Raw genomic sequence first — 14717 nt, forward strand, 5'->3', positions numbered from 1 at the left:
TATTACATAGGATAGATAAGGTACAAAACTGCTATTCTCCAGAACAATATCTCAATGCATTGACATTTTGCTTCCTGACAATAAACTCACAAAAATTCTCTTGAGGTTTGAATGATTCTTACATTGACAGATGGAACCCAGTTTTCTGATGCATCTAATTATTACTGGATTAAACAGTGTAACTGTGGTAGGCAACAGGAATGGCACCAGGTGTCTGACTGGGCTCAGACCAAACGTGAGTTCAGCAGCCTGGGTACTTGGGTTCTGGCTAGGAAAGAATTCTGAGCAAGACCCAAAGTGTAAGAGAACATTTACTGGGTAAATTACAGAGGTGTGAGAAGTAATTCTTAGAAGAAATGGGCTTAGGAAAGGAGTTAAGGAGGTAACGGAAGGGCCCTTGGAGATTGGGAGTGCAACCTAATGGTAACCTGCCTGGGGGAGGAGATGGAAGGGAAGGGAAAGGTACAGTGTGCTCCAGGGAGGGAGAGCCCACTGGGTCCTCCTTCCTAAAGGTTTTAGGGTGGAGATTTCAGGGGAGGTCCCAGGGGAAGACTGAATGGAATATTCTGTAGCTTTCCAGGTGTGTCCATTCAGGGATGTAGTCTCCACTGATGGATTGGCTGGAACCAGAGCAGGGGTCATTATTCAATGCAGCTGGTCCTGATGTCAGCTCTGGCATTTTGTTGCTTATCTGGGCCTGGAGCTAGAGGAGGAAAAGTCACCCTGGGGACAAGGTCCCACCCTACAATTGACTGCCCATTGCTGGACACCTGGGCTCTCCACCCTGGTGACCTCTGTACCTGGCCCATCTCCTTGCTCTGCGTGGGTCTGTGGAACTGCCCACAAGATAACCACAAGTAAGGGGTGGCTCATGACCTCAGAGGACCGTGACTGAATCACCAGTGGGAACACATCTTTTCATGTGAAAAACATTTTCTGAAGGTAACCATTCTAAATACACAGAAGTCACTTTTAGCGCTGGACACGATGGCTTGTTTCTGGTTTCAATGCTCTTTCTGGGAATCTGGCTGTAGTTCTGGAAGGACACCACCCTAAGGCATCCCTGGTCCCTGAGCCTGTGCACCTTTTTGGCAAATGCACACGTCAGACTCCAGTTGTCAACAAAGATCAAAATGGAGCCAGATTCATTAGGTGCCTTTTCAGTGTGTGTGTTTGCAAGGAAGGACCACTGTTCCCTGGGGACTCTCAGCCCTGCCTCTCAGTGCAAACGTCCCTGGACAGGAGTTGTGGCTGCTTTGGGCTCAGGCCTGCGCACCTCAGATGCTAGGCAGAATGTGGTGCGAAGTGTCTGTCTTCTGAGATGGGCGCCAGGTGGGTGGAGCTGCTGAGGGGCCGGTGGGTGGGTCTGGGGTGGGGGTGGGTGGGTGGGGCTATTTGAGGAGCAGGTGGGTGGGGCTACGCTCTGCTAAGGCGTTGAAGTTCCCCGGGATCTCTCTCCCTAGTTCTGTCCTCATCTGTGGAGCTGTGGTCTGTAAGGTGGTGGGAACCGCAGGCGGGACTCAGGGGGCCCAGGAAACCAGAAATGGTGAGTGTGCGGCCGGGCGCGGAGACGGGGAGGAGGGGCGGGTGGAGCCGCCGGGGCGGGACCGTCTCTCCTCGGTCAGGTCCGGGGCCTGCGGACCCCAGGCGCCCGGGGGCTCCGCTGAAACCGCAGGCCCCTCGGGCTCGCAGTGTGGGCCCAGCCGGGACCCGGGGTCCGGTTTGTCCCCGCGGCAGGGCCTTCGGCTGCGGAGCGAGTCTGGGCAGCTCTGCACCCACATCCCGCGGCTCCGCAGTTGGTGCGGTGACCGCGTGGAGGGTCAGTGGGGACAGTGGGGACTCGGTCTCCGCGGTTCGTGCCTGGGAGGAGCTGTGGTCTGTGGGGCCCTGTCCCTCCTTTCTCCCCAGAAGGATCCCGTTTTCTCCTGGGTTTTGATGTTTGTGGAGCAGGCTCTCAAGTCCACCCTCTGTCCCCCAGGCCCTGCTCTGCAGCCAATGCCTGCTTTTCCAGTCTCTCCCGAAATCCTAACCGCCAACTTTCCTTCTGAGTCACAGCATCTTTATCAGCTGTTTGTTTTGTGTTGCTTTTCAAACTTTTAAAAACAAATTCAGCTTTATAAATTGGAAGGTCTTAGTGGCTTGATTCCCTATTCAAGAATTGGGCCCCATCCCATCTAGTAAATAGAATCTCAGAGGAGCTCTTCAAATGGAAGGCGTGTACAATAGGCAGAAAGGAAGTAGCCTTGAGAGGTTATTAGCAAAAGAAAAGAGGGGATTGCTTCAGGCAGGGTCACCTTCCTTAGGGGAAGGAACAGCAGGAGGCTTTTAGACAGATTAGTGCTGAACAGCAAGTTGCAGAGTGACTGGGTTAGAATTTTACTCCTGGGAGAGGTGAAACTGCAGTTACATACAGGCATGCACCCCTGAACCTGGGGAGTCCATCTTGAGGCTGTTTTGTTGTTTTCAGTTCTCTTACACACACCTGCATGGTGTAGCCTACTACACACCTAGGCCATATGGTGTAGCCTGTGGGTCCTAGGCAGCAAACCTGCACAACATGCTACTGTACTGAATACTGTAGGCAATTGTAATGCAGTGGTAGTAAGCATTTATGAGAAGGTGCAGTAAAAATGTGGTGTGCAAGGTAGAAAATGGTACATCCGTGTGGGCACTGACCCTGAATGGGCTACAGGACTGGAGGCTGCTCTGCAGGAGTCAGTGATTGGTGAGTGAATATGAAGGCCTAGGACGTTACTGTGCACAACTGCAGACTTTATCACACTGTACACTTAGGCCAGGAAATGTACAAAAAACAGATTCAGTCAAGCCCAGGAGGCAGTGATGCAATCAAAAGGCACAGTCAGCACAAGACCTCTGAGGCTGCTGCCCGCATCAAACAGCATACTGCTTCACAGCAAAGTTTTCTTTCACTAAGTAGAAAGCTCACAAAGATAAAGAGGATAGTATAGCAAATACAGGAACCAGTTTCTCATCATCAGGTTTCTATGTAGTGACCGTAACTGTATGTGCTGGACTTTCACAGGACTGGCCGCACAGGAAGCTTGTTTACACCAGCATCATCATAAGCATCTGAGCAATGCATTTCCCGATGACATTGTGATGGGTATGACGTCACTAGGTGATTACAGTTTTTCAAATCCACTGTAATCTTTTTTTTATAGAAGGGATTTTATTTTTCATTAAGTTACAATCGTCATATATTAGTTTAAGGTGTACAGCATAATGATTTGATATGTGTATGTATTGTGAAGTGACCATCACAATAAGTCTAGTTATCATCTGTCACCATACAGACTTATAGAATACTTTTTCTTGTAAAGAGAACTTTTAAGTTTTACTGTTAGCAACTTTCACATCTGAAATATGGTATTACTCACTGCAGTCACCGTGCTGTAAGCTGCATTTCCATGACTTATTTTATAACTGGAAGTTTGTACCTTTTGTCACCTTTCATCCATTTGACCCCCACCTCACCCCCGTACACCACACCTGCAACCTCTAGCAACCATCAATCTGCGCTCTATCTATGGAGTTGTTTTTTTAAAGGTTCCACAGATAAGTGAGAACACATGGCATTTCTCTCTTTTTGACTTTTTTCACAAAGCATCCTGCCCTCAAGGTCCATGAATGTGTTGTTACAAGTGGCAGAATTTCTTTTTCTAATGGCTGAATAATACAATAATATTCCTCTGTGTGTGTGTACCATTTTTTTTATTTTTTAAAGTACTATATATATCTCCTTTTTCCCCTATTGACACCCCCCTGCTGCCCACACGAAGAGCCCCCATCACCCCAGTGACCATGTCCATTGGTTATGCTAATATGCATGCATATAAGTCCTTTGGTTGACCTCTTACCCCTCTTCCCCTCCCCTCCCTTCTTTCTGAGGTTGGACTGTCTGTTCAGTGTTTTTTAGTCTCTGGATCTATTTTTGTTCATCAATTTATGTTCATTATATCCCACATATGAGTGAGATCATGTGATATTTATCTTTCTCTGACTGGCTTATTTCACTTAGCATAATGCTCTGCAGGTCCATCCATGCTGTTGTAAATGGCAAAAGTTCCTTCTTTTCTTTTAAAGCAGCGTAGTATTCCATTTTGTAGATGTACCTCAGTTTTTTAATCCACTCATCTACTGATGGGCACTTAGGATATTTCCAAATCATGCACCATTTTCTTAAAAATATTTTTTTTAACTCTCACAGGAGGATACTTTTCCATTGAATTTTGGAGAGAGGGGAAGAGAAAGGGAAAGACAGAAAGAAATATTGACTTGAAAGAAACACATCGACTAGTTATCTCCTGCACTTGCCCCAACCAGGGCCCAGGCTGGGAGGGGTGTTTGCATCCAAGGTGTGTGCCCTTGACTGGAATCAAACTCGGGACCCTTCAGTCCACAGGCTGATACTCTCTCTATTCACTGAGTGATACTGACTAGGGCTTGCACTTTTTTTTTTCAATAAGTTGACACAATACATTAGTTTCAGGTGTCAACATAGTGATTAGACAGTTACATAACTTAATAAGTTGAATACCCATCTGATATCACGCATGGTTAATAGAATATTATTGACTTCATTTCCTATGCTATACCTGACATGCCCCTGACTTTTTTTGTATCTACCATTTTGTGCTTCCTTTCTATTGTTTTTCTTTGTTAATCCTCACTTGAGGATATTTTTCATTGATTTTCTTCAGGGAGAGTGGCAGAGGCAAAGTCAGAGAGAAATATTGATGTGAGAGAGAAACACATGGATTGGTTGCCTCCTGCAGGAGCCCTGACCAGAGACCAGGCCAGGGAGGAGCCTGCAACCAAGGTACATGCCCTTGACCAGAATGGAACCTGGGACCTTTCATCTGCATGCTGATGCTCTATCCACTGAGCCAAACCAGCTAGGGCATGTACTTCCTTTTTAAAAAAAAATTCCTTATTGTTGAAAGTATTACATATATTGCCTTTTTTTCTCCAATTACTCTTCCCCCCCCCTCCTCCCCCCCCCCCGTTCTGCCCCCTACCCTAGGAGTTCAGCACCTCTTTGTCTGTGTCCATGGGTTATGCACACGCAAGGCCTTTAGTTGATTAGCTCCCAACCCACCCACCCTCCCCTGCCTTCCCTCTGAGATTCTGCACTCTCTTCCAGGCTCTCATGTCTCTGGATCCACTCCTTTTATCAGTTGATTTTTTGTTACTTAGATTCCACATATGAGAGAGATCATGTGATACTTGTCTTTTTCTGCCTGATTTATTTCACTTAGCATGATATAGTCCAGGTCCCTTCATGTTGTCTCAAATGGAAAGAGATAGTTCTTTTTTACTGCTGCATAGTATTCTGTGGTATAAACAAACCACAGCTTTCTTATGCACTCATCTGCTGATGGGCACTTGGGCTGTTTGCAGATCTTAGCTATTGTAAATTGTGCTGCTTTGAACATAGGGGTGCATACATTGTTTCTGATTGGTGTTTCAGGTTTTCTTAGCATATATTTCTTGAAGTGGGATCACTGAGTCAAATGACAGATCCGTATTTAATTTTTTAGGAAACTCCATACTGTTTTCCATAATGGTTGCACCAGTCTGCATTCCCACATGCAGTGTACTAGGGTTCCCTTTTCTCCCCATGCTCACCAGCACTTGTCATTTGTTGATTTGTTGATGGCAGCCATTCTGACAAGGTGTGAGGTGATACTTCATTGTCCTATTGATTTTCATCTCTCGAATGATGAGTGACTTTGAGCATATTTTAATCTGTCTCTTGGCCATCTTTTTATATTGGATTGTTTGTCTTCCTTCTGTTAAGTTGTATGAATTTTTTATATATTTTGGATACTAACCCTTTATTAGATGTATTATTGCTAAATATGTTTTCCCATACAGTGGGCTCCCTTTTCGTTTTATTGATGGTTTCTTTGGCTGTGCAGAAGATTTATATTTTGATGTAGTCCCATTTGTTAATTTTTTCATTTGTTTCCTTTGCCTTAGGAGATATGTCTATAAACATTCTGCTATGAGAAATGTCTCAGATTTTGCTGCCTATGGTTTCTTCTAGGATTTCTATGGTTTCACGACTTAACATTGAATTTAAGTCTTTTATCCATTTTGAGTTTATTCTTGTGTATGGTGTAAGTTGGTAGTCTAGTTTCATTTCTTTTGCATGTACCTGTCCAATTTTCCTAACAACATTTATTGAAAAGACTCTCTTGACTCCATTGTATGCTCTGGCCACCTTTGTCAAATATTAATGGAGTGTAATGGCTTGGTTCAATTTCTTGGTTCTCTGTTATGTTATGAGCTTCATCATCATTCCCCAGATTATTCTGGTTGTGGGGAAGGCACATGGTTCGGGGCTGCGGAGTCCCTAGGCCCAAATTTTTCACTTCTGGAAGAGGACTGGTCCCATGCCATGCCATGGCAGGGTTTAATCTGGCGAGTTGGAATCCACAGCGGCCCTGTGGGGCTAGAAACACATGCATATCTTCTCCCCCATGTTAATAATTCATTGGTCCCATCCAGTGTTTAGTGTCTACATCTCCCACCAGACTTGTGGTTTCTGATACGGGGTTATTGAGGTCAAGTACTTGTTAACGAAAAAAAACATTGAAACCTGTAAAGAATTTTAGTGAGTTTATTTGAGCCAAACTGTCCACATATGCCGGGAAGCAGAACCTCAATGAATTGAGATAATGCTCCGAGGAAATGGTGGGTTACATCTGTATTTCTACATTGCCATCAAAGGAGGGACATAGGTCGGCTACATGAAATTCATTGGTGACGGATTAAGGAGGTGGGATAAAGTCAAACGGTGGGAAACCCCTGGGATTGGATAAAGAGTAAAATGATGGACACATACTTAGGTGGGTACAGGAACAATTAACATGATAATGAAGGAATTTAAAGTATCTGTCCTGGCGCCCACCACATTTGGTTGTGCCCCAGGGGCTCCAGCAAAAGAAGGAAGTTACAAGTTACCCAGACATCTCACAGATATGTTATCTTAGAGGCAAAAAGGCAAATGGGCTCAGAAAAGAAGATCTAAGTTGATCTTTGTCAGGGAAGATATCAGCTTAGGAATGACTACCCACTATAACCTGTTTGTAGTTAAATATTTAATTTTCAGACCATCTTTTGTGGTTATTTTAGGCCTCTGAGTTTTCAAGACTGCCACACAGGCCTCCCCTGAGCTTGTCAGGTTAGCAGGTGGCTTCTTTTGTTCACATACTGTTTCACAGAGGATTAAAAATGATCATTCAGATTCAAAAAATTAAGGATAAAGAATGCTTTAGATAGTAGTATAGCAGGGTCCTTCAGTCCCATATTCCCTCTAGCCCCCTTTTTTTACTAACATACCCTTCAGGGTACCGAGGGCACGTTCAATGGTGGCCTGCCCTTGTGGATTGTGAGGGATTCCCGTGGAATGCTGGGTGGACAAAGGTCTGCAAAAGGCAGTGAAGCCAGGGCTGCTATAAGCAGGCCCATTATCAGTTTTCCTTGGTTAATATAGCTACAATTGGAACAGGTCTTATTGAATTCATGCAAAGAACTTTATTGCTACTTAATAAAAATTATCAATTACTGGAGGGACAAGTAGGGAGAGAAATATATAATTTACCAAGTTGCTTTAAAAGTGCTTCCTTATATCTAAAAAACAAAAAGTCTTAAGAATCAGTGATACTTGCAAATGACATGGAATATTGTCCTTTCTACAAAACACAATATTCCTGAATAACAGAGCTATAAATGAAAGCATAATATAGTTATTATTTGACAAAGCTTCTTCCCATGTGCTTTAAGCAGACAATTTTCCTTCATGAGAGAGCAAACAAATACTTGAGGCATTCCAGAGCCAACTGGAGTGATCTAAAGGCAATTCTAGGTCAAGAAAAAGTTTCTTAAAATTCAAACCCTGGAAGGATTGTCAAATTTATTTTACCAAAAGTTCATATATCAAAGTGTATTAAGCACAAACATAGGCTAGCAAACTTAAGTTCCCATGATGAAAAGATGTCTTTAAAAGAAATTCCTCATTAATATAACCATTTTAATAATTTATAGAACTTTTGCTTCCTGGGTAGAAAAATAGTAAAGATCTTTTCCCTTTTACCAGACCAGAAAAGGACTACCCTAAATAAGGTTTATTCTCTAACTTCATTTGTCCTTGGATGTGGTCAGCAAATGACACTAATTGGATTTCTGTTTGTCTCTCTGAGTACATTGATATAAAGTATTTACCTTCTGGTTATACCCTCTGGTTAGGGAGGCAAAATGCAAATCATTTCCTCTTAAGTGTCCTTGGTTAGGGAAGATGGGATTTACTAGATGGCTCCAAATTGCTGTTTTACCATCTCAGTTTCCCTATTCCCCTGGTCCTGGCTTACTGGCCTGTGCCATTTATACAATTTCCTTTCAACATTTCTCATCACAAAAATCCCACAACTTCCACAAACTTTCTACCACTTTCACAAATCTTTCTCAGACACCTTATTAACTCAAAATAACCAACTTTAGATTCCACTTTCTTTTTCCTTCAAAATGCATATTTATGCCTCATGCCTTCCATTACACCAAAGCAATACTTTCTTTCCAATTAGTTAGTATTCTTAACCCTTAAAAATCTTAATTTTAGGTAGTATGTAAGTAATTGTCTTTCCTCAGATGAGCAATACATTCACATTTTAAGAGCTGCTTCAAATAAAATACAAGACTTATTCATTAACAGATTCAAATCCATCCTCTAGATTCTCCATATGAGGCAAATTCAGATTAATATTTCAGTACCCTGTAATTTCAAAATACCTAGATATTTAATAATTTTTACTATTTAATCCAGCAAACTCCAAAGTTTTAAGTTACCAAAGACTTTGGAAAACTGTTTAGGCATATATAAGTACCCCTGATAAAGCTTTATCATATACCCTTCATTTTAGTTATATTTATTTTCCTTTTACTACTTTTGAGATTTTTAAAGCCAATCATTATTACCCAAGGCATTATCTTGTCAAATTTTGTAACAGAGATAAATCACTGGCCTTTAATTTTTTTCTTCTTTTTGAAAAAATGGGAGTGGCCCCCTACTACTATTTTTGCAGCCTTGTGGAAGGCACTTCTACAGGTCTAATCCTCCTAGGAAAAAGACTTGTGGGGTTTAGATAATTATTTCCCATATTTTTTTTCTTTTTGAGTAGTCTAACAACATGAAATCTTACCTATAAGAAGAGCTATTGTCCTAGCCAGTTTGGCTTAGTGGATAGAGCACCGGCCTGTGGACCAGAGTCCCAGGTTCGATTCTGGTCAAGGGCACATGCCTGGGTTGTGGGCTCCGTCTAACGTGCAGAAGGCAGCCAGTCAATGATTCCCTCTTGTCATTGATGCTTGTATCTGTGTCTTCCTCTCTTTTCTTCTCTGAAATAAATAAAAAGGTATTAAAAAAATAGAAGAGATGTTAAAAACAGAAACAGAAAAAAAATCCTACAGTGGACTGGGACATTAGCCTTAGAATCTTATCTCTAGGCTCTCTGTTCCATTCCACTGATTTATATGCTGTTTTTAGGCCAAGACCGTGCTGTTTTGATTACTGTGGCCTTGTAGTACAGTTCAATATTAGGTAGTGTGATTCTTCCACATTTGTTCTTCTTTCTCAAGATTGTTGTTGCTATTCAGGGTGTTTTGTGGTCTATGTAAAATTTTTGAATATTCTAGTTATGTGAGTTTCATCATGGGTATCTTGATAGGAATTACATTGAAGCTATAGATTGCTTTGGGTACTATGGACATTTTAATTATATTAATTTTTCCTCTCCATAAACACCATATACTGTGTACTTCCAATTACAGTTTACATTCTAATTACAGTTTACATTTAATTTTATTTTATATTAGTTTCAGGTAAAACTAATTCCAACATGAAAATATTGCAGATATCAATAAAGGCCCTTGTACATGCCAAGTCTTAAATTGTTCCTCAAGGTCCAGGCCCCGGTTAGAGTGTCACAGTTCTGCCAGAAAGACTTCTTTTGAGTGTGATCTTACGATTTCAATATACGTGTCCATGTGTCCTATAAATCAGTATGAAGTAACCCTCAGGCTCATGAGTAGAGGACTTTTGTAGAGGACTAAGTTGCCCTGTCTTGCCCATGCCTGATTTCTAACTGTAACGGCCTATCTCTATGAAATGAGAGAGGCAAAAGAAGGTCAAGCTGAGTTACTAACAAATAATATAAAAACAAATGATCGTTCATTCTCCTCCGTAAGAATATTTTCATTCATTCAGGTGTATCTAACTACTTCTAATAATCTGGTGTACTTCAGGACAATATGGCCAAGTACATTTTGTTCCCATTTGAATTTCCACACACGGCCTGGCCTCTCCTGTTTGGTGATGAGAATAGAAGAGCAAGCTACCAGGCCTTTACTGTGTTCACAGACTCTATTACTTTATGCAGACAAGACAGTATGTTTCATGGACGGCTGCATCAAATGGTGGTTATAATGGAGATTTTCTCACAAGGAATGGATGGGCTTAAAATTGTAGTATTTAAATGTATTACTCTAGAAGTTGTTCAAGGTGCTGTTTTCCCTGACATTAGAGAGCAATGAAGACGAAGTGATCCCAGGAAATCCTATCAATAAGTTCCATGTGTTCTTGAGGAAGTGAGTGAAGCAAATTAATAATAGTCTTACTATAATCAAGTCATAGACTGAGAGTTGGGGACCTCGTGTCCTATGTGAACTTCTTATGAATTACGTATAAGTTCCCAGTGCTGTCTGTCTCACCCATTCTCCTATATGTATATGTGGGATGTTTTAGGACTCAGTGGCCTTTGAGGATGTTAATGTGGAGTTCACCATGGAGGAGTGGGCTTTCCTGGATCCCACCCAGAAGAAACTCTACACAGATGTGATGCTGGAAACCTTCTGGAACCTAGCATCTGTAGGTAGGTATCATAAATTATTTTTTAAAATATATATATTTTTTATTTTAGAGAGGGAGAGAATGAGAGAAAAATCAATGATGAGAGAATCACTGATTGGGTATCTCCTGTGAGACTCACACTGGGGATCTAGCCTGCATACTGGTCCTACTGGAAATTGACCTGTGACCTCCCAGTTCATACCGATTCATAGGTTGATGGTCAACCACAGAGCAACTTTGGCCTGCAACAACTTGTTACTTAATTAGTCAGTTAGAAAACTAGTGTTGCTTGCTCATTAATGCTGTTTGAAGAACTGAAATATGGAAAAGGAGTACATTGATAATTAAACTAGGAATGATCACAGCTCATTGTGTCCCTAAAATCTAGCCATTTTTTATATTCTTTAATAGTTTATAATACTTTTTCTAGCATGTATTTTAGAAGAACAATGTGATGACCATGACAGTGAAGATCAGTATGAAAATCATAGGAGAAATCTTAGGTGAGTCGCATTGACATGATAAAGCATTAAGAGCATCTTTGTGTGTTTTCTTAAATATGTTTTTATATATTTTATTTATTTATTTAATATTTTAAAAATTTATTTCAGAGAGGTAGGAAGAGGGAGAATGAGAAAGAAACATCAACGATGAGAGAGAATTATTGATGGCTGCCTCCTGCATGCCCCACATTTGGAATCATGTCCAGAACCTGGGAATGTGCCCTGACCAGAAATTGAACTATGATCACATGGTTCAGAAGTCAGTGCTCAACCACTGAGCCTCGCTGGTGGTGCAAAAATATGTTTTTGATTTTAGTATGTGGAGGTGAGAGGGAGAGATAGAAAAACCAATAGGCTGCCTTCTGTATGCCCTGTACTGGGTTAAATAAGTCTGCAGTCTGCCCATGTTCCCTTTCAGAGAATTGAACTGGTAAGCCCTTGGTGGGTGGGTCCATCCTGAACCACTGAGCCATATGGGCCTGGTCCACAAAAGAATCTTAAAAACAGATAATCCAATTGTGTCAGTCCAGTTTTAAATGTATTGATTTTTAGAATATTCTCATCAAAATGTTATTTCTTAAATATGACCTATATGTGCAGTATATAAAATATAATTTCACTTGGAACCAATATACAGAAGTACCATTAGTGAATATAAGTGTTTTCAGAAGATCTATGATACAGCTTATATCAGGAGTTTTAAGATATCCACTTTCAAAAAATGGAATGTTCAGAAACCCCACTCTTTCTTTGAAAATGGTAAAAATGTAATTGTGATGCTATTAATAAATATTAAATCATTAATAGAGTATTAATATGCTTCTGATTTTTACAGCAGTCATATGATAGAGAGAATCTGGACAAGGAAGGATGGTAGTCAATGCAGAGAAAACTTCTGCCAAATTCCAAATCATAATGAAAAGAAGGAAATTCCTGAAATAAAACAACCTAAATGCAGGTTGTGTAGGCAACTCTTCATACGTTCTTTATCCTTGAATAATCACCTGAGCTCTCACATTAGACGCAAACTGTACCTGTGTCAGGAATATGAAGAAAAACCTTATAAATATAAGGAGCCTGAGAAAGCTTTAAAGCCTCACCGACATATTCAGAGCCATGAAGGCAGCCCCAATGGGAAAACTTTCTACTATTCAGCTTCCCTTAGAAATCATGAAAGGACGCATGTTCCTGGGAAACCATATGAGTGTGAGCAATGTGGGAAAGGCTATAATCGTCTCATTTTCTTTAAACTTCATAAAAATACTCATAGGAGAGAGAAACCATATCAAAGTAAACAACATGGCAAAGCTTTCAGTTCTCCCAAGTATTCTGGAGAAAATGAAGGAGCGCTCACTGCAGAAAAGCCCTATCAATATAAGAAGTCTGGAAAAGCCTTCAGTTCCACTTCTCTTAGAAATCCTGAAAGAACTCGTACTGGTGAGAAACCTTATGAATGTGGGAATGTCTTCAGTTGGCTCAGCTCTCTTGGAAAACATAAAAGAAGTCATGCCGGAAAGAAGTCTCATGAATGTAAGGAATGTGGTAAAACTTTCCTTTATCCCTCTTTCCTTAAAATTCATGAAAGAACTCATACTGGCGAAAAGCCCTATGAATGTAAGCAATGTGAGATAGCTTTCAAACATCCCAGTTCTCTTAGAAATCATGAAAGAATGCATACTGGGGAGAAACCCTTTGAATGTAAACAATGTGGAAAAGCTTTCATACATTCCACTTTTCTTAGAAATCATGAAAGGATCCATACTGGAGAGAAACCCTATAAATGTAAACAATGTGGGAAAGCCTTCCATTATAGCAGCTCTCTTGTTAAACATAAAAAAAATCATGACAGCAAGAAGCCTCATGAATGTAAGGCATGTGGTAAAACTTTCGCTTATCCCTCTTTCCTTAAAAATCATGAAAGAATACATACTGGGGAGAAACCCTTTGAATGTAAACAATGTGGGAAAGCTTTCATACATTCCACTTTTCTTAGAAATCATGAAAGGATCCATACTGGAGAGAAACCCTATAAATGTAAACAATGTGGGAAAGCCTTCCATTCTAGCAGCTCTCTTAAAAAACATAGAAAAAATCATGATGGAAAGAAGCCTCATGAATGTAAGGAATGTGGTAAAACTTTCCCTTATCCCTCTTTCCTTAAAAATCATGAAAGAATGCATACTGGGGAGAAACCCTTTGAATGTAAACAATGTGGGAAAGCTTTCATACATTCCACTTTTCTTAGAAATCATGAAAGGATTCATACTGGAGAGAAACCCTATAAATGTAAACAATGTGGGAAAGCCTTCCATTCTAGCAGCTCTCTTGTTAAACATAAAAAAAATCATGACAGCAAGAAGCCTCATGAATGTAAGGCATGTGGTAAAACTTTCCCTTATCCCTATTTCCTTAAAAATCATGAAAGAATGCATACTGGGGAGAAACCCTTTGAATGTAAACAATGTGGGAAAGCTTTCATACATTCCACTTTTCTTAGAAATCATGAAAGGATCCATACTGGAGAGAAACCCTATAAATGTAAACAATGTGGGAAAGCCTTCCATTCTAGCAGCTCTCTTAAAAAACATAGAAAAAATCATGACGGAAAGAAGCCTCATGAATGTAAGGAATGTGGTAAAACATTCCGTCGGCCCTCTTCCCTTAGAGAGCACGAAAGAACTCATACTCCGGTAAAACGCTATGAATGTAAGCATTGTGGTAAAGGTTTCTATTATCGATCTTCTCTTCAAAATCATGAAAGAACCCATACTGGGGAAAAACCTTATAAATGTAAGGTATGTGGGAAACTTTTCTCTGGTTCAGCTTCCCTTAAATATCACAAAGGAATGCATACTGGGGAAAAACCTTATCAATGTAAGCAATGTGGGAAAGCCTTCTTTTTCCCCAGCTCTCTTGCAAATCATAAAAAAAAGTCATGCCGGAAAGAAGCCTCATGAATGTACACAATGTGGTAAAACATTTTATGATCAATATCACCTCCATCTTCATGAAAGTACTCATACTGGCACAAAATATTATGAATGTAATCATTGTGATAAAGATTTCTCTTATCTATTTTCCCTGCAAAGTCATGAAAGGACTCATAATAAGGAAAAAACTTATAAATGTAAGCAACGTAGGAAAGTCTTCAGTTTGCACAGCTCTCTTGGATATCACAAAAGAATTCATGATGGAAAGAAGCCTTCTGAACGTAAGGAATGTGGTAGAACATTCAATCATCTCTGTTCCCTTAGAAGTTATCAACCCATTCTGGGTAAAACCCC

At 40.7% G+C, this 14717-nt stretch overlaps 1 protein-coding gene across 1 annotated transcript; it reads left to right on the forward strand.

The window, feature by feature from the left end:
* Positions 1–1515: 1515 nt before the first annotated feature.
* On the forward strand, positions 1516–14390 carry LOC103304372 (zinc finger protein 14-like). Its single transcript, XM_054718340.1, has 5 exons — positions 1516–1546; positions 10826–10952; positions 11361–11433; positions 12455–12757; positions 12833–14390. Exons 1-5 carry the CDS (start codon positions 1544–1546, stop codon positions 14388–14390), a joined length of 2064 nt encoding a protein of 687 aa, XP_054574315.1. The 5' UTR covers positions 1516–1543.
* Positions 14391–14717: the final 327 nt, after the last annotated feature.

The sequence above is a fragment of the Eptesicus fuscus genome, chromosome 6, assembly GCF_027574615.1.
Source record: "Eptesicus fuscus isolate TK198812 chromosome 6, DD_ASM_mEF_20220401, whole genome shotgun sequence".
NCBI lineage: Eukaryota > Metazoa > Chordata > Mammalia > Chiroptera > Vespertilionidae > Eptesicus > Eptesicus fuscus.